Source organism: Heterocephalus glaber, unplaced genomic scaffold (assembly GCF_053883595.1).
Source record: "Heterocephalus glaber isolate CG9 unplaced genomic scaffold, H.glaber_assembly_v1.0 deba00000594, whole genome shotgun sequence".
Lineage (NCBI taxonomy): Eukaryota > Metazoa > Chordata > Mammalia > Rodentia > Bathyergidae > Heterocephalus > Heterocephalus glaber.
In genome coordinates this window covers 24076615-24101873 of record NW_028258151.1, presented here as the reverse complement: position 1 = coordinate 24101873, position 25259 = coordinate 24076615, and the positions used below count along the sequence as shown (strand labels likewise).

The 25259-nt window shown below is 41.0% G+C and overlaps 1 protein-coding gene across 3 annotated transcripts in view; it reads left to right on the top strand.

Annotated features, from left to right (window-relative positions):
- The window catches only part of Slc1a2 (solute carrier family 1 member 2), a 150446-nt gene that overhangs the window by 55272 nt on the left and 69915 nt on the right, over positions 1 to 25259 (top strand). The window contains exon 2 of one of the 3 annotated variants that reach the window (XM_087205597.1): positions 13162 to 13205. The exons of the other annotated variants lie outside the window; for them this stretch is intronic. Coding sequence (XP_087061723.1) covers positions 13171 to 13205 — 35 coding nt within the window. The 5' untranslated portion in view covers positions 13162 to 13170. The remainder of the gene's footprint in view (positions 1 to 13161; positions 13206 to 25259) is intronic. 3 annotated transcript variants of the gene reach the window in all.

The following is a 25259-nucleotide window of genomic DNA, read 5'->3' as shown; positions in this document are numbered from 1 at the left end:
AAGAGAGGGAGGAGGGAGAAAAGAAGGAAAGGAAAGGGAATAGAAGGAAAAAATGGAAAAAGCTTTTGTAAATAAGGAGGGGAAGAGAGGTTGAAGGGAGGGGAGGGGAATGGGAAAAAAGAAGAAGCAAGATATATTATGTACAGGTACAAATTCCCTATGATAAATGTTATCATTATGTATATCTAAAATGTACCAGTAAAACAAAGGAGCTGTTTGTATCATTGAAAGCTCTGTTACTGTGTTTTTTTTCTGAAGACGAAAGATGTTAATGTATGAGTTGTTTCTTCTAAACCAAAACCTGAGTATTCAGGCTTAATTGCAGTGTTGGCACTTTGTGATAAATAAGTGGGTTTAGGGTTGCAGTTTGGGCACTTGTCTCTAGAAGGTTCGCCATCACTGGTCTAGTGGATCAGGTCCTCAGCATTCAGAGATTGTACAAACGTTCCACTTTGGGGGTTCCACATCAGGTCTCGTGCAAAGTGTCTTTGTTCTCTGTGCTCTGGGGCGGATGACAGCTTAGATATCTCCTGGCCTCTTGCCTATTGTTACTCATCCTGGTTGCAAACTGAGGCTCCATTCTCTATGCTGTACTTCAGTCAGATTAGTAGTTCTCTGAAGTACCCTGAATCCTGCCCGGCTTCTGACAAAAGCCTTGATTATTCTTCCCTATCACAAAAATAAATCCAACTATGTAGCTTCCCCAGTTGCTGCTCCCTAAACCAGAAGGATTGCCACAGTATGGAGTCTCTCATGGTGACAAGGGGTGAGGGGAACATGAAGAGGAGAAGGATAAGTAGCCATCTCCAGGGGCTGGAGGCCAGTTAGCCTGGGCTGGAGACGTCACTCCATGCATGGCTTTTGCATTGCAGAGCGTTACTTCAGAGTATTTTCCTTGCATCACTAAATTCATGATATGTATATGGTGCTTATGTAGGAAAGTAAAACAAAAAGGGAATAGGAGGTCTCAATAACCTTGTGTGTGGCTGGGTTAAACAAAGTTGACTAAATTTCTTTACTGCGGAACTTTTCAGAGCCTTTATTACTTAATGCACCTTACCTTCTAGGGCAGGCAGCTTGGGCTGGGGATTTAGCTCAGTGGTTTCACCGCCTGCTGTGCAAGCGCAAGGACCTGAGTTCAATCCCTGGTACCAAAAAAAAAAAAAAAAAACTAGGGCAGGCAGCTTTTCCCAGTCTTATTTGACTCTCTACCATTAGATCTGGGAGCATTTGAGGAATTAGCATTCAGAAGAACACACCTGAGAAATGGTGCTATTGGCCCTGGAAGCCATTGAAGGCGACACGGGCACTGGTGTTCAAACTTATCCCAGAACAGGATGAACTTTCATTTTTTATTTTATTAGAAGAGTTAGGCCCTTCAAAAATTCACAAATAAATTAAGTTATTGGAGTTAAACATAGAGAAGGATCAGAAGCTGGAATGTCTCTGGGTCTTAAAAGGAACTGTTGTCTTTCATTTACATTGGGAATTATAAATTAGAGTGACTAAGTCGGGGCTGAATGTCAAAGAGCACATCTTCCGTCTTCCAGGGATTGCATGGTTAATGGTCACAGTAGTTGGAAGGATGGGGTTAGAGAAAGAAAGGCAGGTGCCCAAGAGACTCTGAGAGCTGGCTCAGTGGCTTAATGTGAGCTGCTCCACCAGCCAGTGGACATTCACAAAGCCTAGAAAGGAAGCAGGTGAGGCTCTAGCTGAAGAAGAAGAAAGGGTCATCAAAAGCCTAACATGATCAAGATGAGGTCGATAACTCCCGTGATTGCATAATGTGCAAACAAACTCTTAGTGACCCTGGGGTCTGAAAGCAAGTGAAAGGCAACAATAAGACAATTTGAGATTTCTTTGATGTCAAAACTCTGGCTAGGTAAACTTTAAAGCACCTGACAGGTTTTCCCTGAGGTACTGCAGGACGGTGATGGAAGATAAAGCTCATTCCAGTGGCCTACAGCCAGTGCGTTCCTGGAGCAGAAAGAATGGTCAGGTCAGAAACTCGGGCTGGGGTGGGGTGGAGTGGATAGTGAGAGGGAATGAGAAAGGAAGAACCACGTTGCATTCCTGGAGACAGAGGAGAAATGACAGGAGAGGAAGGACAGGGATAGTTTACTATGAAATACTCATGAGAGCCCAAATTGGCTTTTGGCAGATCACTTGATTTTCCCAGGACTGAAGTAACATGAGCTTCCTCCAACAAAGTACGTCTTTGTTAAAAGCAGAGAGGCTCAGAGAAAGAAATAGGAGTTGGAGGCATAATCTGTGAGTCTGCAAAAAATTTACTTCTGAAATGCCTCAGGATGGTGTCTGAAATGCATGGGTACTTGAACCCCAGTGCCTGACTACAAACCAGGCAGAAAGTACGCTTCCCAGTGAATGTGTTGAATCCATCATTGACTGGATGTCTGATGTTTAGATCTTGCTGCATGGAATTTTCCACTTGCTTAAATAATGTATTGATAAAATCTCCAGTGGTGAGCTGGAAAGGCTATATCTTTTACCAAACCATCATCCATGATTTCCTCTTCTAAAACTTAATCACTAGAGGTGTGTGATGCCATCCTCAGTGAGAATATCATCTACATTAAACCACAGGTTCTTTCTAGAAGTTTGAAGTGAGTGTCTTATGCAAGCCATGCTGAAGAAATTGGTTCAAATAAAAATCCACGTATTCTGGTTCTGCCGTGTACCCGTCCTGTGATAGTTGAGTTTCTACTTGTAAAGATGGAGTAAAAGAAATGAACTTATTGCAACATTTAAAAAAATTTCATTAGTGCGTATTAGTAACACATAACAACATTATTTTCATCCCCACTACCTTCCTCTCTCTTTCTTGTCAACTGAGTAGCCTTACTGCAAAAGGTCTGGGGACCAAAGATTCCCAGGCAAAAATGTCAGCAGGGTTACACTGTTGCCTGTTCTTGGTGTGATGGGAAAATCAGCAGGTTTGATTCTGCTGGTGGGAAGATATTTTCTAGTACTGCTGAATCCGTAAAGTACTTGGTCTAATGTTATCTTCAGGACCTTGTTGAGAATTTTTCTTCTCTCTTGCAACACAGAGTATAGGTGTTACAAAGCTCACCAGCTCCTGTGTTCCCTCAGAATGCTTTTCTTCTCCTCCAGAAGTGGAAAGAAACTGCTGGTACTCATCCTGTCCTTCAGCACAAATCTATTTGAAGCTCACTAGGTTTAGGGTTCAGTTTTAGGGTTCATCAGAATTAGGGTGATACTCAAATACTCTATCCTTTGACATATTGGTCTCTGTATTCAGAAATCCAAGAAGATGATAAAAATCTAAATCATTAATGAAGCGGAACTGCTGATAGGAGTGACAAAGGTAACTAAAAAGAATAGGTTGTGTGAGAAAGCTGAATTTTGAGAAAGAGCTCTCAGTAGTTCCCAGACATTGTGGATGAAAAATCTAATAAGACTCCCTTTTTATTTTTTTACAACAATGTAAGTGGCTTTGTCTGGTTATATTTTGTTCTCTTTCTCCTCATTATTTAAGAAAATTCAAAGTTCATTTGTTTTGCAGTTTTGTTTTTTTAAAAAGACTAGTAATATACAATTATAAAAATTCTATATGGTCACTGCAGAGAATTAGCATATATGAAAGTATAAATAAGGGGGAAAATCACTTGCAATACCTTCAACCAGAGACAATCACAGTTAAAAGTGTTGATGTGTCTGTTTCCAGCTGGAGTGTATGACACGTTTCAGATCATCTTATGTACTTTTAGACCAGTATCTGTTTTTCACTTGCCTCTCCATTTTGTTCATTTTTCTTTTTTAGAATAGGAACTTAAGCCATTTTACTGTAATATTATTTTCTAACCCCCTTCTAGCCTTAGGCATTGTTCTTACGTCCCCTCTTAAATTTTGTGGGCCGTGTACAAGGTCTGCCTCATGCTCAGCTTTATGGATGGTATAGTGGCCATATGGGAATGTGAATAACAAATGATGTCTTTAATGGCTCTATTATCGCTCACTACTGCTGTGGCATTGTTTGCTTAATCTTTTTGCAGTGACTGAACTGGGCTGCTTCCAGTTTTCCTGTTTTATAAATAGTGCTTCCAGTGACCATCTTTATCTGTATCGGATTTGTTTTTCTTAGCAATCGTTCTCTGAACCATATTCTCAAATGGGATTATTAGAGCCACAGACTCAAAGAGATTTATAATATTTGTTATCCATTTCTGGAAAATGAAAGCCTGATTGATGCTGCTACTCCTGATGTCTTAAGTGTGATTGTTGTGCAAAGCCACACTCTGATTTCAGTCATCTTACTTTGATTTGCTGTCTTACTACTGATCTAATATTAAGTTAAATAGGTTTAAAAGAGGTTTAGCTTTTAGGTTTAAATTATTTTTTAAAATGTTTACCCTTTTTTTTCTTTCTTTCCTTCTTTCTTTCTTTCTTTCTTTCTTTCTTTCTTTCTTTCTTTCTTTCTTTCTTTCTTTCTTTCTTTCTTTTTGTAGTGGATATTGAACGCAGGGCCTTTACACCAAGCTACATTCCCAGGCCTTTATGTTTTTTTATTTTAAGACAGGGTCTCTCTAAGTTGTTAAGTTGCCCAGTCTGGGCCTGAACTCATAATCCTCCTGCCTCAGCCTCCCAGAGTGCTGGAATTACAGGTGTGCACTTCCATACCTGGCTAACTTTTATCTTTTTATAACGAGATACAAAATATAATAAAAAATGTGTAAATTACATGAATAAAAATTATTGCCTGAATAAACAATAAATTATATATATATATACACATATGGAATATGATATTAGAAAAGCAATTCTTACATTTTATGTAAGAAAATTAACACTTTGATTTTTTTTTGTATTAAATTCTTTTATTGGTACATTGTAGCTATACAACACAATTACATTTCTCATTGGGAATTGTACCTTTACATAATGCATCTTGGTTCTTATTTTTTCCCCATTCCTAGCCCTCCCTTCACGCCCTCCACCCTTCCCTATTTACAAAGACTTTATTTCCATTTTTTCCACTTCTCATCATTTTTCCTTTCCCTTCTTTCCTTTCCCCTGCCCCTCCTACTATCCCTACCCCTTTGAACCTTTTTGTCCTATTTTGCATTATCGATTATTCATTCTAATCATTGGTACATTTTAGGTATACAATATAATGACATTCATCATTGGAAATGTGCACCTTTACATAGTCTCTCTTGGTTCTTATTTTTCACCGTTCCTCAGTCCTCCCTTCAACCTCTCCTTTTCTCCCTATTTACAAAGATTTTGTTCCTATTTTTCCATTTTCTCATATTAATCCCATTCCCTTCTATCCTTCCCCCTAGCCCTCCCACTTCCTTCCCCTTTGCCCCTTTTCTTCCTATTTCACATTACCTATTATACATTTAGTCCTTATTTACACTTTCAGTTTCTCACACCAGAGAAACTATTTGGTATTTACACATGTGTGTCCTATTTATTTCACTTAAGAGTATCACCTCAATGTGCATCCACTTAGCTATAAATGTCTCTAATTTCTCATTTTTTATGGCTGAGTAGTACTCCATTTTATAAAAAAACCACATTTTCTTTATCCAGTTTCCAGTTGATGGGCATTTGGGCTGTTTCCAAGTTTTAGCTATTACAAACTGCGCTGCTATGAATATGAACATGGGTGCACATATATCACTGTGGTATGATTCTTTTAATTCTTTGGGGAAGATCCCCAGCAGTGGAATAGCAGGGTCAAATGAGACTTCCAGTCCTAGTTCTTTGAGGTATCTCCATACTGATTTCCACAGTGGTTGCACCAGTCTACACTCCCACCAGCAGTGGAGCAGGGTTCCTCTTTCCCCACAGCCCTGCCAGCATTGATTATTGGTTGATTTCATGATAGCAACCATTGTTTCTGGAGTGAAGTGGAATCTCAGCATTGTTTTCATTTGCCAATGACCAGTGATGTTGAACATTTTTTCATGTATTTATTTGCTATTTCTACTTCTTTGTCTGAGAAATGTCTGTTCATTTCAGATGCCCATTTTCGGATTGGGCCTTTAAATTTGGGAGGTCTGATCTTTTTAAGTTCTTTATAGATTTGAGATAGTAGACGTTTGTCTGAGGAAGAGCAGGTGAAGATTTTTTCCCACATTGTGGGTTGTCTCTTCACACTGCTGGTGGTTTCTCTTGCTGTGCAGAAGCTTTTTAATAAGAAGAGATCCCATTTGTTGATTGTTTGTGCTAGTTCACGGGCAACTGAGGTTTTGTTCATAAAATCTTTTCCTACACCGATGTCTTCAAGGGTTCTACCTAACCTCTTTTCCAACTGGTTCAGAGTTTCTATTTTAATATTTAGATCTTTAATCCATTTTGATTTTAGTTTAGTGCATGGTGAGAGATATAGGTCTAGTTTTAATCTTTGGCAAGTTGAAACCCGATTTTTGCAGCACCATTTATTAAAGAGGCTATCTTTCCTCCAGTGAGGCTGTTTGGCTCCTTTGTCAAAGATGAGATGGCTGAGTGTGTCTGGCATTGTTTCTGCATCTTCTAATCTGTTCCACTGGTCCTCAGGTCTGTTTCTTTGCCAGTACCATGCTGTTTTTATCACAGTAGCTTTGTAGTATAGTTGCAGGTTGGGGATTAACACTTTGATTTTGTTGGAAAAGTTTTGAAAGAACAAAATTTGCTTCTACCCTCAAATTCTAGTATTTTTTGTCTTCTTTCCAAATTGTCAGCAATCTTGTTATCTCTCAGCTCCACTTACCTAATTGCCCTCAATGTTTCTAGATGAGCCTAAACAATAATGGCAAAGTGACATTGTACACCCTCAAATGACTGAGAAGGATCTTTGAATTATGTTCCCCCTGAGAGAAAAGACACATATGTTTTGGACCCAAAGCAGCTATCTTTGGATGCATCCTCTCTTTGTCCATGTCCCAACCAAATGTCCCTGGCACAGAATCTCAGCTGAGCCCTGGGTCTCAGAGGGCTTAGCAACCTCATGGCCACAGGGCTTGACACATGGACATTAGTGAATTTTCTCCAAAATAGCCTTTCTATGTCCAAGGACACCAACATCTTCTGCCCATGAATTTGATAGAACAAAGCAACACATTTCCTCTAATATTTCTGTAAAATACTCATTAGTGATGATACACTGTTGCTTATACATTTTTAAAGATGAATTTGGAAAAATAAATCACAGGGAGCCCTAATCTGGGTGTATTTAGTGGCTTTCAGTCCGTTGAGGAATTCCTGGAGGCTGGCTAAGGTGGTGCTGTGGAATCTTTAGGTCAAGATGGTTGCTTGTCTAACAACCTGCTCAGAAGGCCAGGCCAGCTGTTGCAAACAGATGGCTGTGTATCATGTGTTTCATGGATTGTGTTGTTTCTATCTAAAGAGAGAAAATAGCTCTGTAGCAATCAGTGTTGCTGCTTCACATATGAAAAATCTGAGATCCACAATGCCTAATTTGTCCAAGGAGATGATCATCTAGCGTTAGTTAAGTCTAGATCTGTAGTGGGCCTCACTCCGAAGCTGGGTGTAGACCGCTTCTGCTGTCCTACATTCACTGCAGGAGTCAGGGTGGCCAGCATACAGGACCCATGGGTGCCTCTCTCCCTGTGAGTCTCAGCGTGCTTCCGAGGGCTGATCTCTTAAACTGGTGCTAGTTATGGGAGAAAATAGAAAAGGGCCACAGGGAGTAGCTGGAGATGTGGGAGAAGAGGGTCAAGGTTTGGGAGGAGGGAGATTGGATTGGGGTCCATGACCCTTCAGTTCTAACAGTGAGCCCGTCATAGCGGATCTCATTCATAGACACTCTGGACAATTGATCTTCTTTCATCCTAAGAGTGATGTCTATGCTTTAAGCCTTTCTCCCAACAAGGTAGAGAAATGTGAGCCAAAGGAGCCTGCCAGAAAGGAGAAATTCGAAGGCTTGCGTTTTATTCTTGGCAATCAAGCAAATTTTATTTCATGCCCCATCATCTATATGTGTTTATTTCTATGTAAACATGATATTTTAAAAGTTAGCACACTTTTCTGATTTTAATATGTAATAATTTATAAGAATGTTTACTGATTTTGTAACAGCAGTTCTTGGAGAAAAATGAGGTTAATTGTAAGACATATTCCATATGAGAAACATTAAGATAGGAGGAAAATGTGTATCTTAATCTTAGGATCAAAAAAGTTCCTGGTATATGTGTCATGTTTCAGTGTGGCTAGACCTGTCTTGAGTCATGTATGTTTGTGCATGTCGAGTAGATAAGAACCTTGCAGACAATACACAATCTTAGATGTGTTGCTGGATGGCAGAAGTGGGGTGGTTAGGTGAGAAATGTGAAGAATTTCCCAGGGCTCTTTCTGGTCCTTCTGTATCCTCTGACAACTGTTAGGGTAAAATTTAACAACCTTGGCACTACTGGCATTTAGGGCCAAAAAATTCTTTGTTGTGGGGAACAATTAGCAGCCTTCTTGGCTAATATCCATTTCTTCCCCTAGTTATGACAACCACAAGGGTCTACAGACATTACAAAATTGCCCCTCACTGACAACCATGGTTGAGGCAGCAGAGAAACATCTGAAGAAGTGGGCCCATATCAGTCCTTGGCCTCAAGCTCTTTACTGTTCCAGGAGGTCTCTTGTTCCACTATGCTACCTGTAGGATCCCTTTGTCATCGCATAACAGATTGGATGCTACATCAGCAAAATGGCCAAATGAGTTTTAAAGATCCATTTAGGTGTAAGATTGTTCTCAGTTGATAGAATTATGGGATTAATGATAACCAGTAACACCATTCTAATAGTCCTATCTGTTTAAGTCTTCCTTCTTTAACATTTAAAATGTATTTTAACATGCTCTCGTCAGCTTGAACCACCAGTGGTCCATGCATGACTGTCCCATCAGATGGCTTGTACCAGCCAAGTCGGAAGGATAAGAAAGTCTGCTTGGGAAGAGCAGAGATGGGAGCATTGCTTCTCTACATTTATATGCCGTGTGCAGTTAAGACAATGAACCTTATGATCCTGGAGACAGGGAAGGAGAAAGCCAGTGTGGCTCACCTGTCTCTACCAGAAAGTTCTTTACCAACTGTATGTACTCCATACTAAATTGCCCTTGGTTGTTGGATACACTCAAAACTCAATGATAGATTTTTTGAATAAGACACCAGAATATGTGTAATCAAAAAGGATAGTGTGTTTAAATTTTTAAAAATATATTACAGTAAAAGACATCGCTGTTAATCCCCTACCCCCAAATATTCCTACTTTCTTGGAACACACTGATCCTATTGTTCTTGTCACTTTCTGAAGCAGTTCTGGAAGTCCTCTTTCATGAGTGTCTTTAGTTGAGCTGTTGTGGCTGCCTCAGTGTTCTGAATTGACTCAAAACATTTACATTTCATGGTCATTTTGACTTTGAGGAACAGGCAGAAGTTGCATGGTGAATAAGGTGGATGCGGAGGTACTGTAATGTTTTATGGGCCTGCTTTTCTGTTGGATGTCACTCAGCCGCAGCATTCACTGTATTTTTTAAAATCATGCTTTGTTGAGACATTTCATGAAAGAAGACTTACAGAACTGCTTGAGAAAGTGGCAAGAACAATAGGATAAGTGTGTTTGAAGTAAGTAGGGGAATACTTTGAGGGAAATTGACAGCAATGTGTCTTTTACTGTAACATGTTTTTAAAAGTTTAAACATTCACTATATATTTTGACTACACAGCATGTGTGTGTATGTATACCTTTGTGTGTGTACAAAATAGTATGTGTCACAATTTCAGAAATGTTAAATGTTAAAAAATTAAAAACCTGTCTTGGAAGCAAGGTATCGCAACTCAAGGTCAATCTCAAAATGGTTATTACTGCGATGACTGACAACCTCTTGGCCACTGCTATGAGGTGGGTTAGTTTTAGGGACTAACTCTGCTCTCAGACACCCTCCCCAGCATGTTGATTAAACCTTTTACTACCTATGCAGACTGTCCTAGCTCCTGCACCCTGGGACCTGAATTCTTGATTTACCATGCAGTACAGTTTGGCAACACAAGAGCGCACTCCAACCTTCTCAGCCTAAGCCTTACAGCAAGTGTGTTCCCTATGGAGAGTTAACACAGCCAGGGACAGACAGTTTATGATTCTAGGTAGGGTGAACATTAAGGGCAGAAATGGTGCCATTCCTTTGGAGAAGGTATGAGGCCTGGCTTGTTCCTCTGGAGGCAGCTTTGGGATGGCCTCTAGGAAGATAGGCTTGGCCCTTGGACAGGAGGAAAATGCCCCCTGTCTGTGACCTCAGAAGCTCAGCCAAGGCAGGAGTGGATAAAGAGCCAAGTGCCCTCCCCGCTGGCCAGAAATAGTGCAGGCTTCATCATAGCACTGTCCATCATTAAACTTCCCTCTCCAGGAGGCCGTGGCTTGGACTGGAAGGGGTTGGGATGTGTTTGGGTAATTTACTCCCAACTCTGTCTACTCTTCCTTTGGCATCAGAGGCTGGCTTGTGAATCCAGGAGTTCGAGAAGGAGAGGATATTGACGTGAGCGAGGCAAGAAGGAGGAATGTATGACAGTGAGATTACCTACAGATTGTCATTCTTTGCCTTCTTCCTCTTTCTCGTCAGCTCATTTTAGTGACATTTTTGTTTCTGGTTTAAAGTTCAATTCATGCATGTTGTAGAAATTTTGAGACAAAAGAGCCAATAAAGAAATAAAGACCATGCACTATCCTGTATTCACAAATTGCCACTGGGAACTTGTGTGTCATCTTTTTTCCCCCTTTTGATGCAATGTGCAATTTTTATAACATGTGATCATAATATATATGCAGTTTCTATCTGGTCTTTTAAATGCACACTTAACATACTCCCCGTGTTATTGTAACTCATGGTGTCAGTAAAATAACTTTAAAACTAGACTATTTTTAGCTTGAAACTCCCCCAGAGCCAAGGCTGAGTGGGGTGGAAAGGCTGAAAGAACTCATATCTGTGTTGGTAGATGCGCTGGTGTTGGATGTTCTTTAGGCTGACTCCACAGTCACAGGAAAAACTGAGGTGCCATGCAGGAGATCTGAGGTGTGCTGGACATTTTCAGGAGTGGGAAGGAAACGGGTGCATCACCAACCTCGCCGGGAAAGGATCATGCAGAGAGGGCAGCAAGGTCTCCTCCATAAAGCCTTTTTGGTTTGTTTTCTGTCTCTAACATCAACCAGTTAGCTGATCAGTATTAACCCACTTGACTCTCTAAACCTCAGTATTCTCATCTGCAAAGTGGATTAATATGTCATGTGTTTCATTGAGTTATTGGAGGATAGTACTTGACTTGGAGTAAGTACCCAATAAATGTTCACTATCATTTATATATTGCTGTTATTCATCTCTGGAGCAAAGACTGGTCCAGTGGATTCCATTGGCTGAGGAGAGTGAATGGGCAGGTTCACTCTTTAATCTCTAAAAGGAAGTAAAAATGTTGGTGGGTTTTAATGTGGTCTGTCAGAAAGATGGTGGGTTTATGGCTTAGGGTGTTTGAAAGAATGGAAGCTTTGGTTCTTTCCATGATATTTTCTGGCCAAGAGTGGAGGGGGCTTCAGAACCTGATAGGTCCAGACCAGAGAAAGGCCCAACTTCAGCCCAAGCAGCTTCCTCATCAGGCTTAACAGGCAGCTAGGAATATTTGAGTAAGTCATCAAAGGGCCTGTTGCCCAAGCCTCATCTTTTGGAATCTTACACTGAAAAGCAAGAATAGCATCTTTTCTCACTGCATGTTTTTGGAAGGATCCCCAGGTGCCAGTGGCTCAGGTCTGGCTCAGGTGAGGAGCCAAGAGGGAGAACCATCTGGGTCTCAATCCCAGCTTTGCAATATATTAGCTGTATGACCCTATTAGTCTATCAGCCTCTCTACCTGCTCAGCTAATGTAGGATAAATATTTGTACCTTTTGGGTTATTCTGAGGACTAAAAGACACAAAGCCTATGATGTGCCTAGCCCTGGGCTGGACTCAGTACAGATGCTTAATAAATGTGGGTACCACCGTTCACCTCCACATTTTGCAAGATACAGTGAGGTAGAGTAAGAGGGTCTCTTGGTTTCTTCATCTGTGAATAAGGAGCTAGAACAAAAAGAATGAAAATCAGAGGCTCATATATCTTTTAGGGCTTGAGAGATGTCCTCTTGTGATTTGACTATTAGTCTGCATTTCCTGAAAACCAGTTTGGGCCTCCAGAATGCCCTGGTGTGCTTAGAAGATAGTGAATATGAACCGGGTGCTGTCCTGAGCTCTTTGCATGGGTGACCCCATTCAGGGCTTTCATGTCATGGAGGAGAAAAAAGGTCTAGAGGACACTGAGAAACTTACCTATGTTTTCTCAGCTGTTAAGAGGTGGAACTGGGATTTGTACCTAAATCTCTCTCTGCACCCATGTTCACAACCACCCCATATATATGGGTCTCTAATGATAGAGGACTTTTGCCCTTGGCTTGAAAAAATAAGTATGGGACAGATTAGAACGATCCTTTTCACTGTTAAATACTAAGCTCATTGAGCCCAAGCACTGTGTGTGATTTTTCTCCCTCCCCACGCAGGCCTGCAGCAAATAGGAAATCGTGGAGGCACATGTTGGAAACAGCAGCATCCAGATCAGATGTCCTGTGAGGAAGAAGCACCTGATTTCTAATAACCCACAGTTCACTAGACGCTTATGATTGCTATCGGAGAGAGCAGGATTCTTAGATCGCTGGTGGCTACCTGGAGCCAAGGGCAGTGAGAATCTGGAGGAACAAGGCCCTTCCCTCTCTTTATTTCCTTACAAAGGGAATGGAGTAACCAGCAGAAGATGAGGAGCTGAGACTAGGAAGGCAGCTCTGCAAGCTTCTTAAGAGGACATCTGAATTTTTGGTCTATTGTCCTTTGATTTTCTTTGCACCTTTGATTCCTTCATGATTCTCCCTTTTGATTCCGCCCTGGTTTTTAAACTTTATTTTCATCTGTGTGGCCTGTACCTTATCAAGCTTCAAATCTCACTACCTGGGCTCCTGCAGTACCCTGATTCCTGTGCCTGCTTCCAGCTTCGCCCCTGCTGTTCCAGATTCAACCCCATGCATTCTACATGTTTCTGACCTTGCCCTTGCCAGTCTGCTTCTGCTCTGGGTTTCCTCTGCCTGATGGTTCTCTCTCCTTTTTCTTCCCTACCCAGAGCCTGCCCATGACTCCAAAGCTCTGCAGACATCTGCCTCCTTTGTGAGTATGTTGTGAAGGAACCCATCAGTCTCTTTGCCTTCTTAAGTCTAGCAGCACTAACATTGTCTTTGGTGACTGGACACATGCTTGCTCCTATCCCCCTGGAAGGGCTTTGCTTGGCTCTTGGACCAGAACTTTTCAACTGTCTGTCTCCTTCCCCATTTATGTCGTAAGTTTCTGTCTTATTTGTCAAAACCCACCCTTCTGAGAATTGAGGGACAACAAAGATGAATCCTAGGACTTGTTCATCACTTAATACAGGAGGAGAGACTCCCAGAAATATATGTCCATGGCCCAACCCAATTTAGACGGTTTTCTCCCCAGCCACTGGGCTCGCCAAGCCAGGCATACCTCACCTTTTCCATTCTGCATCTTTCTTATGTCAAACCAGATGTCCAAGGTATGCTTTGGGGGTGGCCCCAGCTCATGGGCCTCTTGTGAGGCAGACTCTGCTCATCACTTCCAGGTTGATTAGCTGTGTTACAGAAACTCCCCCCACAGGGGCATGGGAGGAACTGTGCAGGTCTGGGCACCTTCTCTGAGCCAGAGCTGCCTGAGGTCCCCCCAGGGGAGCCCAGATTTGTCCCAGGGAGTCTGGCCCCAGCAAGTTCCTGGTTGGAAGTTGGTTGCAGAGGAAAGGGCCCTTTTTGCCATCCCTGCATTCTCAATGTTTCTAGCCACCAACTTCTTTGCCTTCCTTTTTCTTAGGAGCAAATGAATTTGGTTATTCATTTAACAAACATTGGCAGAGCACAGGGATCTGTTATGCCATGCTTTACCTGGCACATTGCTTGATGCAAAAGTAAATATGACGGTCTGCTCTAAATAATGAGCATCTTTCTAAGAAACCAAAGGATTGATAGGGAGGGTGGCAAAGATGGGAACATATTTGGCCTTGCTGATCAATCCTAGAACTCATTCACTCTGAATCTAGATTTAGCCTTAGAATCCTTTTCAACACATTGCTGCAAGCAGCCACTATTACTGAATTTGGACATTGCTCATGAGTTGTAATCTACTTGTAATCCATTATTGTCTTTAAAGTGATCCAGAGGCCACTGAGACAGAGAAAGGGGGATTTCAGAACAGTGTATTGAGTTACTAAGTCTGGCCAGGGAAGACTAGTAGAATAACTTAGGAAAAATTCAGAAGCCCCGGACAATTCCCTCTAAGAAACCCTCATGCTTCTGCTGTCTCTCTAGCTCCTTTGTGTCTGACTCATCTGCTTAAGGACTTTTATTCTTGTTTATGTCCCCAGTTGGAGAGCTAATCTCTTTCCTTAGCTTTTACTAGGGCTGTGAAATAGTTAACTCCCAAAGCAATATCTTCCCTGCAAAGAAAGAAAGTACTATCAGCCAAGATTCTTACCATCTAATGCTTTCAATCACTCAACAAATACTTGCGGAATGCCTCCTGTGAGTCCTCAGTGAACAGAATAAGAACCTGCTCTCAGGGAGCCTAGAGTCTGGTCACATCTTCTGTTGTTAGTTGCTCTTGCATTGTAGTTCATGTCTCTTCCACCAGGCCAGACCCCTTGCTGTTAGTCATTGTACCCTCCCAACCCTGTGCACACGTGTCTTAGTTACTTCCTCGTGACTGGGACAAAATATCCAACACCCACAACTTCCAAGGAAGAGGGGTTTATTTTGGCTCACATTTTCATTCTATGGTTGGCTGATTCCAAGGGCCCAAAGGGCATGGTGAAAGGGTCTTTTGGAGGAGAGCTGCTCATGTCATGCTAGCCAGGAAGCAGAAGGAAGAACTCTTCCAGGACATGGCCTCAGGGGGACCTCTCTTCTGACCAGCCGCCCCCCCAGCATACTCAGCTCACAAGAGATTGGAGAGCTGACAGGAGAAGGGATGTACCAAGGAGGCGAAGGGTGGAGACATAGTCCTGGCCTATGCCAGCTCAACAGGCATTGGGATGGAAATGCATGCTTCCTTTGGAAAGCCGTCATGCCTAGGATGCATGAAAAACGTTCTGGGTCTAGATTCCAGCTTCTCTACTTAATAACTGTGAGACTTTGGTCGAGTTACTAAATTTCTCTGTGCCTTGGCATTCTCATCTGCAAAATGGGTCTCAAACTCACGTCAGCCTTATAGAGTGGTTGTGAAGTTTAAATGAATTAATGAGTTTAAATAAGTATAAAATAGTTAAAATAATCCTTGGTACAAGTATTGACTATTACTTAGATTTTCCTTGCAGTGGGACTGACTGATGATTTTCACTGTAATTTTTATATCTTTTGGCAGAAAAATGCATGTTAGTTGTGTAATCTGAAAAAACCCAATAAAATGATTTCTTTCTCCTAGAGATGTGGACAGAGTCTGGTAGCAAGGGGATTATAGTTAGCCCTGGCACCTCGGCCTTTGCCCAGTGTGCATATTTCATGATGCACTTGGTGCAGAAAGGTGATCTCCAGCTCCCCTCTCACCCAGCTGCCTCTGGCCTGGTCCCCACCAGACAGCAGCAGCTCCAGTGGTCCTGCATGGTGTCATGACTGAGACACTGAGAACAGGGAGTAAAATCAGCCACCATCAGTATGGTGGCAGGCGAAGGGGCTGGGTTTTCTGAGGCTCAGCAGAAGCTTCTGAGAGCTGGAAGGGGTTTTGTAGAGCCAGAGGGAGAGAGGAGGCAAGCATGAGTGAATTGGCAAAAGCAGGAGTGAGCTCCACGTGTTTTATGGAGTGTTTTATGGAATGGCTGTAATTGGAACCCTGGTAGTTAGCAAGAGTTATTAGGTGTGACGGACTGAATGGGAGAGCCTGTGTTGGCATGGGTGACCCTGGCATGGGAAACAGGCCAGGCACTGTGGGGTGGGTTTCTTGGGTCGGTCATGATGCTTAAATTACCTTATGTATGATACTTAAAATGGCTATCTTTTTCTCTCTTGAGGCCTTTAAAATTCAACTTAGAGACTAAAAATACATGTCAGTTATTTTGAGCTCACTGCTTGAAACAGAGCTGCTAAGCTGGATTGAATGGTCCAAGTTACTTACTACTTTTGGGGGACCCAAGCGCCTCTGGGTCACTTCCAACTCGGAGTACAGTGGAGCGTGATCCAGCCAGTGTGCCTAGGACTCCAGCCCATTTCCTATTACAGAGAGAAGAGTAGTGAGCAGACTCAAGATTGCATTCTTCATTGCCTCGGGTAAACTTCTCAAACCCAGGTAGCAGGAAGGATCTCCCATTCTTTTGGAAATTCAGAACCAATAGATTGTTGGAAGGAGGGTTTGACTTTCTTTTAGTCTTTCTTTTACTCCATGAGGATGGGCAGCCAGAATTGGAGCTCCAGTGCTCTATCAGAAGCAACAAGGAATTGGAGTAAAACAGAAGGTCATAACCAGGAACCTTGAGCAAAGGTCTTCATGGATCTGAAATTATAAGGGAAATTTGTCTGAATGTGCATTTTCGGGGGGAGTCCATTAATCCCACCAAGCAGTACCCACAGAATTTTTCCGTGCACATAATAGTGAGGGGAGTCTCCTTTCTGTTTCTAGGTTTTGTTATGTCTCCTCCTACTTGAGGGCTTTTGCACTAGCTCTTCCCTCTCAGAATACTTTCCCCCAAGATTCCAACATCATTACTCTTACTTTCTTTAAGTACTGAAGAAGTGTCACTTCCAGACCACCTTGTATTAAATATCCCGTCACTGTCTGTCCCACCCACTATTACATTGCTTTGTTATTCTTTGTAGCACTTATTCCCATATGGCATTAATTAGTTGTTTATTATCTTCTTCCTTATTATAACTCTCTAGGTGTTCACATCAGTATCTGCAGCATGTAGAAGAACAGAGCCAAGCCCAGAATGAATGCTCAAAAAATATCTTTTGAATGGATGAATGAATGAATAACTTTTATCATATTTGCGCTGCAAATGTCTTAGTCACTTTCTCATCACTGATACCCAACACCCCACAATTTAAAGGAGGAGAGGTTTTTTTGGGCTCATGTTTTCAGTTCATGGTTAGCTGGCTCCAAGGCAGGAAGGGCAAAGTGGAAGAGCTGTCGGAGGAGATGTGCTCCTGTCATAGCAGCCAGGAAGCAGAGTGAAGGGAGGAGATATCCCCTTTCAGGTCACAGCCACAGCGTGTCAGCCTCTTATGACCAGGTCCCACCTCCCAGCAGTGTGTTAAGCTCTGGACTCATCAATGGATGTGTCCACCAGTGAGTACCACACTCACACACACGATCGGTCACTGCCCAGAAGCCCAACCTCTGAACACATGAGGCTTTTGGGGGACATTCTAGATCTAAACCATAACTCAGATGTAAAAAATACCTTTTAACTGATGGAAAGAGAGGATCTGAGTTGTCAGTAAGACCATTTCTCAGCTACACACCTTGAAACCAAACATTTCATCTGCTATGAAATGATCACAGCAATCTGCACTGCAATAGACGTTTAGGCAGAAGCCTTCCAGAGATTTCATGTTAGTGAATTTCACCAGTACTTTGAACACACCAGCGCTCTCTCTCTCTCTCTCTCTCTCTCTCTCTCTCTCTCTCTCTCTCTCTCTCTCTAAATGGAAAGGCCAGGTTCTGGTTCATAGATACTGGATTATCCTCACTTGAACACTGGATGCTACCATTCTGACACACCAGCATGGGTTCTGTGCTTTGTCTGAGGACCCAAGAAGTGTAAGAACAGGACAGTAATCGAAATCCCACCTGCAAATTCCAGTCTCAGTCATGATTACTCCATTCTGGAAAAGACATCCTAGGGGTTGAACACAGTGGCCGAGATCTGAACAGGCTCAGAACTTTCAGATGCATGAACACCAACGTGAACATGGTGTAACTGCCTCTGTTATTAAATAAGGATGGATAGGATTAAGGGATGGAAAAAGGATCCTGTAATTCCTCTGATTTTAAAAGAGACAGTGAAAAGAAATTAGATACCACCCTAGAAATTGATATGATGTCCTTCCTTTTGAAAAAAATAGTGCCACTCTCGACTGAGAAGTGCATTCCCTCTGAGAGAGACAAACATGCTCTGTGCTGGACTAACCGTTTGCTTTGGTTCTCAAGCATAAATGCCAGAATTGTTTGATGCAAAATCATTATCTTTAGTATCTTCACCAGGTGAGCTAATGGGTAAATTTGTTGTCTAGAGCTTATTACATTCTTGGAAACTTCCTTTGTAAATTACAACTTCTTAGCCTTAGATTTTATAAAATTAATATATATATATGCTTTTTCCATTTTGGGTAGCTAATTCACCATTTCACAAATGAAACTTTGTGATACATGAACATAGCACTATCTTAAAAGTAAAAGCCTACCCAAAAATCCTATAAAATATATAAAGAGCTCTTTTTACCCACCTGCCTCCAAAATCCTCTTCCTTTTTGGCAGTAATCCCTACAATTCTTTTACTTCTCCTTCTAGAATTTCTGTGTATTATAAATTTCTTTATATAAATTTCTGCATTATGAATGTTCCTGTGCCTGTACAATTGTTAGCATACACTTAAAGATGCCTCTTGGATATTTTCTGTGTCACTGCATACAGGGATACATCTTTCTTTTAACACGTCCATGATCTTCTGTAGCATCAGAATGTAATGCTATTTAACCACCCATCTATTGATGGAATTAGGTTATTTCTCAGTTTCTCCTGTTACAAAGCGTTCTACAAAGAATACATGTCTTTTTGATCACACATACACATTTTTCTAGGCTAGATATTAAGAAAATATTTTTGCATGCCAAAATACATTGCATATGTAACATTTTGTAGGCACTGCCAAACTCTCCTCACTCTCAGTACTAGTTTGGACCCCATGTTAAACTTCCATGTCTTTGCAAATCATAAACATTGTCCATTAAAAAATATGCATATTTGGTCAGTTTGATGTGCAAACATTGATGCTTCGCTTACTTGTCCTGACTTCTAAGGTGGCTGAGAAGCTTTTCGTATGTTGCTTGTGGTGTTTCCCACATGTGGGTTTTTAACATAATGTCAGACATTTTCATTACTAGGACTATTTCAGAAATGTATCTCTGGTATGTAGCTAGTAGTCCAAATATGCTCTCATTGATTGGTATTGATAGTTAATATTTCCATACCTATTGGTCAAAGTGTGCCAGTCCAAGTCCAACCTCCCTCCATTTCTGCCAACTGCAGTTTCAGTGTCCCCTGTATCTGTGGCCCCCTCCCTTGGAGCAGCGATGAAGAGGACAATACACAGGCTTCGGGGGGCCTTTCAACACCCTACTCTAGCACAGTCCCAGCCTCCTTTTAGATAGTTTGGCCTCCTGGTGTACCATTTCTACAATCCCTTCTCCCTCTCTCAGCCAAACATACTCATCTCTTGCTTTATCTATAGTTTCTGGCCTTCGTGGGTGTCATGATGACAGACTGCTGGTTTCCTTCTTCAGTTGGTCCCTGCTTGCTTTGTTGATTTCCCAGAAACATGCTTGCATAATTTCCTCTAGACCTTAGCCTCCACATACTAAACCAGAAGGACACATGGGGGCTAAGAAGACCCTTACAACATAACTTGTTATGTTAAGAGTCCAGAGACGCTGAGTCCCACTTGAGTGTCTGTGGAGTTTTCTAGGAAGTCTGAAAGCTATTTTTTAGACTGAGTTTTATGTTGTCTCTTTCAGTTGATTAATTCTTTAAAAAGCATTTCTTTATTTCAGAAATGGCCATAGAGAAGGAGGAAAGTGGAAAGGATAGTTTCAGCTACTGCTATGTCACAGACATATAAGAGAAATTATTGCATCTCATTTGCTCTTCTCTAGTCTTGTACAGATAAGGAAACTGAGGCTCTCGGGGTTCAGAGTGAGTTGCTGAGGATCCTACAGCTAATTCTTAGTGGGGAAAATTATGTCTATTTCAAAAGATTCCTTTGTTTTAATTCCAAGGGACAGCTGCTTAACTTAATCTGACTTAAGTGATGAAGAGATCATATTAGTTAATTAGCTGGAAAATCTACAGGTAGCTTCTGGCATAGCTGGTTCCAGAGGCTAAACTCATATCATCAGGACTCATTTTGTTTCTATGTCTCTTTGTCTTCAAACACAGTCAGGTGTTTTCCATGCAAACTACTGAAAGCTGTGGACTTGCCCACTAGCAGCTCAAAAGTTTCAGCAGACAAAAACTTCTCCCTGCTACTCTTTCTAGAAAAAGTCATGACTGACTCCTGCTAGATCAAGTTGGCCTAAATACCTACCCATGATTGTGGTGAAAGGGTAGAGTATCCTGATTCACAGGCCTGAGAGGGGCAATGGGTCACCTTGTCCCAAATCATAGGGAGAGGGGTTGAGGAGGGAGGTCAAGAGGCTAGAACCAAAAGAGTAGCAAGCAGACACCAGGTAAGTGACATAGGGTGTGTGTGTGTATGTGTAGTAGTAGTAGTAGTAGTAGCAGTAGTAGTAGTAGTAGAAGTCTGCAAGTTTTTAAAAGGGCCAGATAACAAATATTTTAAGATTTCTGTTACACCTATTCAAATTTGTTCTGGGAGTGAAGGAGGAACCACAAATGATAGGTAAACAATAGGCTTGACTGTGTTCTAATGAAATTTTGTTTACAAAAATTCAGTGGGCTGAGTTTGGCCCATGGCTATACTTCACTCTTGGTCTATGCATAAAATAGAATTTTCTTCTCTTATATATTCTAAAGATTTTAACACATAAATTCTGTCACACCAAAGGATCTAACTAATGCTGGCTATTATTATTATTACCAGTATTATTATTGCCATAGTAATAATAATGAGAAGGTAATAATAAAGAGGCAATAATAACATTGATAATAGTTATAACATTAATTGAATAATTATATATAGTGATTTTGAGTCATAGGTTAGCACTTTCGTATTCTAGGATTGCTTTTGTATTATTGGTGGAGCTTCCCCTCTACATAATCATGGAGCTGGAGGCACTGCAGAGGCATCAATTCAAATACCTCCTTTCATAGGTGAATCTCAGGCTCAGATAAGAAAGGGTGGATGCACGAATCTATACAGCAAGCTGGAAGCAGTTTTGGAGTTTGCAGCTATTCCCTATGATTCTTACACAACTTTGAAGGACTCTATCTTATAGGCATCTGGTATACCTGGCACATTTTTAGCAAACAGGTATAGTCAGATAGTATTCATTGCTGTTTGGGTCCAAACTGGGTATTGCTAAGATTTTTGGCATGTCTGTGAGTGGAAAGATCTGATTTGAGACCAGCCAGCAGGTGTTATGTGACTCATGAGAATTCTGTTATGAAGATGACTCAAGTGTCTGTTTTACACCACGATTTCCAAATGCCCCTCACTACATTTGAAAAAAAAGAAATAGACAAATACTTACTCACTGACTACCCTCTTTGTCAGTCTTCTTCGTGGCTTAGTGTCCTGACAGCTACCTAAATACCTAGCCTTCATCTTGGCTGCATGCTGGTAAGAGGATTCCCTTCTAATCCCCCATCACTGTGAGTACTGAGAGGCCCATGGGACTTTTGTCTACACTCAGTGTAAATTCTTTCACCAAATTCTTCATGACTCTGGAAAAACCCTCCCTGGATTTGGTTAGCCACAGGTTCTGCATTGATCCAGGACGTGGGTATTGTAAAACCACAACATTTTAGCTCTTCATTTTCATTTTCCACATTTATTTCTAACTGTCATCACTCAGAACCATTTATATAAACCAATGCAAAGAAAGAGATTCATAGATCAAAAGTAAGCTGTTGAATCTTGAAGAAGTTACAGATACTTTAGAGATCTTAGTAAACAGAATGGAAAATTGGGGATCTGGTTTACTAAGCTAAAGGTCAGTAAACTTTTTCTGTAAAGGTCCAGATGCGAAATATTTTTGGCCTGGTGGTCATATGATAGGCTGTGATTTACAGTCCTGCTATAAGTGCTGGTAAATTCAAATATAAGACCAAAAGATGGAGTGTTTCAATTGGCATTGGAGGACTTGAATATAGACTTTAAAAACATGGGCTTTGTTGTTGGATAAATGTAGGTTTGGCTCTGTGGTTCTGTGGTTTACTAGGTAATTTTAGGCATGTTAGTTCCCTTAATGCCTTGTTTATAAATTGGAGATAATAATAGTACTTTACTCACCCCCCTCTCCTCCCATAGAATTATTGATTATAGAGAACCAAGCAAAGGAAATCCCTTACTTCAGTGCTGGGATGCTCTGTGAATGATAATAGTTATAATCTAGTGGAGTCAAATCTATATAGCACATGTGCTGCAGCAGGCTACTTGTATCTTTGAAAGCTCAAACTGGCTCACCATTGCTGGTATTATCAGTACTGTCTAATCAAACCCATTGGGTGAACACAGCTATTAAAGAGCACAGGTAACAATAATGCACTGTATATTCAAAAGGCTAGAAGAAAGGATTGTGAGTGGTTTTATATTTTACCATAAAGACACGATCAATGTTTATGGAAATAAATGTGTTTAACCTGATCTAAGTCTTGATGATGTATTCATATATGTAAACACTACATGGTACCCTATAGCATGTGCACAATTTTTATATTTTATCTAGCAGTTAAAAATATTTTAAAAATTTAAACAAGAACATACCTTTAATGAATTAATCTGTCTAGCCACCTTCAAAGGGATCTAGGCAGAGAGCATTAAGAAATCTTTTTTCAGTATCCTCTTTGGGAACAGTCTGAAGGGACTGGGTGGAATTTTACTTTGCATTATTTATTGCTAGGATCCTAACTCGGGATAGTATCTTCTTTCCTTAAAAAAACTGATACCTCATGTCATCCAGAGGAAAATCTCAGATTAAAAATCACTTTCTGAATATTTCCTCCAGCACAGAGTTAAGTGAAGTGTCATGCCCAGGACTTGGACTGTCAACATGGTCTGAGAACCAGTGGTGAGGGGCAATTACAGGCCAGAGGAGCTCTGGGGCCTTGGATAATTAGCTCCCAGTGACTTCATCTTGCTGTCTTTGCTTGTGCAATTACTGTTGCTATGGCTGGAGTTTGAAAGAATTTGGCCCAGGGCTACTTATATGCTCAGCATCTTGGGGGAATGCTGCTTGCGTAAGTTTTGTGGATATTTGTGACAAGTTAGCAGTTGTGAGATTGAGGTTGGATGTGGTGGTGAGAATCCAGTATGAGCAGTTTGCTTGACAGTGGCAAAATAAAACAAAGCAATGCAAAACAACCATCTTTCCTTCTGCGCAAACACACACACACACACGTGTGCACACACATACACACACCACTTGGTACAACTGAAGTTCAGGCCTATGATGTAGCAACTAAAGGAACATCTAAGAACATTATTTTCATCTTAAAGTTCTGGACTTTTGTGGCCACCATGCTGTAGTGAAAAGGAATTGGGCTTGGATGGAGACAGACCAGGGAGTAATTCCTGGCTCTGCCCTTTCCTGGCTACTTGACAATATGCAGGTTATGTACCTGCTTCTTCAGCTATAAAATGACTAACAGTCATTTTACACATTTTCTCACATTGCACAAAGTGTCCATCTTTAGAGATGTTTCCAAACACTGGTGTTTAGCCAGCCTTTATAGGCTGAGTCCAAATCACCAATCTGCACATCCTGCCTTCCCACTGTAGACTTGTAAAGAAAAGACTGATGTCATGTCTTAGTGTTTTAGCACATACTGAGTCTTTACTCTAGAGATCTAATCTTGGGGCCATTGATAATAAGGAGATTGCAGTGAAGACCATGAAATCTTCATCTTTTGTAATCTACTAGTCCTTCACACGTTGCCTCTGCCTGCTCTTCAGAAGGTGAAATCGCAGGTGTTTGCTTTTGTTTTCTCTTGTCTCCAGGGTCAAAATTGTAAATTATGTGACATCTTTAATAGCAACAATATGATTGACTTTGTTAAACCACTTCATACTAACTTTGTAGCTGAGTGAGTAAATATTTACTCCTTCTTTGGGGATTTCATTTAAGCACACAGAGAAAGCTTCCGTCTGTACAATGGTGGGGCTCCGTGGGGCAAGGGCTGATAATTTAACCAGAACTAGGCAGGTATATACATGACATGAGGAGATAGCTCACTTCCTCTTAACACTTCTTTCAGAAAAACAACAGTGGAAACTTGATAATACATTCTAAATGAACCTTGGTATTGGTGTCAAAGAAGCAACAGGGACTGGCCGGGACAGTGCCAGACTAGAAAATGGATGTGTGTTTAAAAGATAGTCGCAGTTCTGGCTGATAGCTGCCATTAGGGAATCTAGGTTCCACTTTCCAGTGCTTTAATAGAAAGGTGAAATTTGGATTTTGTGGTGAACTCAACCAGCTGTTAAACATTGTTAAGTAATTCCAATTTAAAAAGCAGTAATAACAGTGGCCCTCGGCTATGCTTCAGTTTGTAAGTATCCTAGAGATTGACTGGGAACGTTGTGCGCGGAGGGAAGAGGTTGAAGGGAGAAATAATGATGAGGGCTAAAATTCCAAAAATTATGTGTATAATCTAAGACTCTTCACAGTAAAAAAAAAAAAGAAAAGAAAAAGCTTACCTATTTTATTCCGATTTTATTATGTTCCATAGACTTTGCTAATGCAGGAAAGTAAACGCTTTGGATTCCTTTCCATAACAGAATTGAAAGAAAGTGCATCGATATTTAGTTAAGAAAAACTTACATAATTAACAATTTGCTGGGATTTATCATTGTAAATTAAAAGGTTTTAATGAAAGGACATGTGAAATTGCTTAGCTAGGAAGTCCACCAGAAGCTGCATCTAAGATCTTGTGATCTTGTTCCAGTCCTTTATAGTTCATGTTGTTAAAATTACTGTTCAGTAAGCTTAGTAATAAAGAAAAGGAATCCTTATCTTAAGTGAATAATTCTGTTCTTTTTGGTTTAACAATATAGGAAAAAAGTTATATTTTCTTAGCAGCTGAGAAAGAGCTCTATGGGGGGGAGTAAACAAATACTTGATAGACTATGTGAGGATGGGGGTGAGATCCACTTCGGAAAGCATGCTTGGGAAACAACAGCCAGGCAGCTGCTGGACAAACCATCAGATATGTGTTTAACTCAGTAGGCTAAGGAAGTATGGGGAAAAGAAAAAAAAATGCAAAACATGAAAT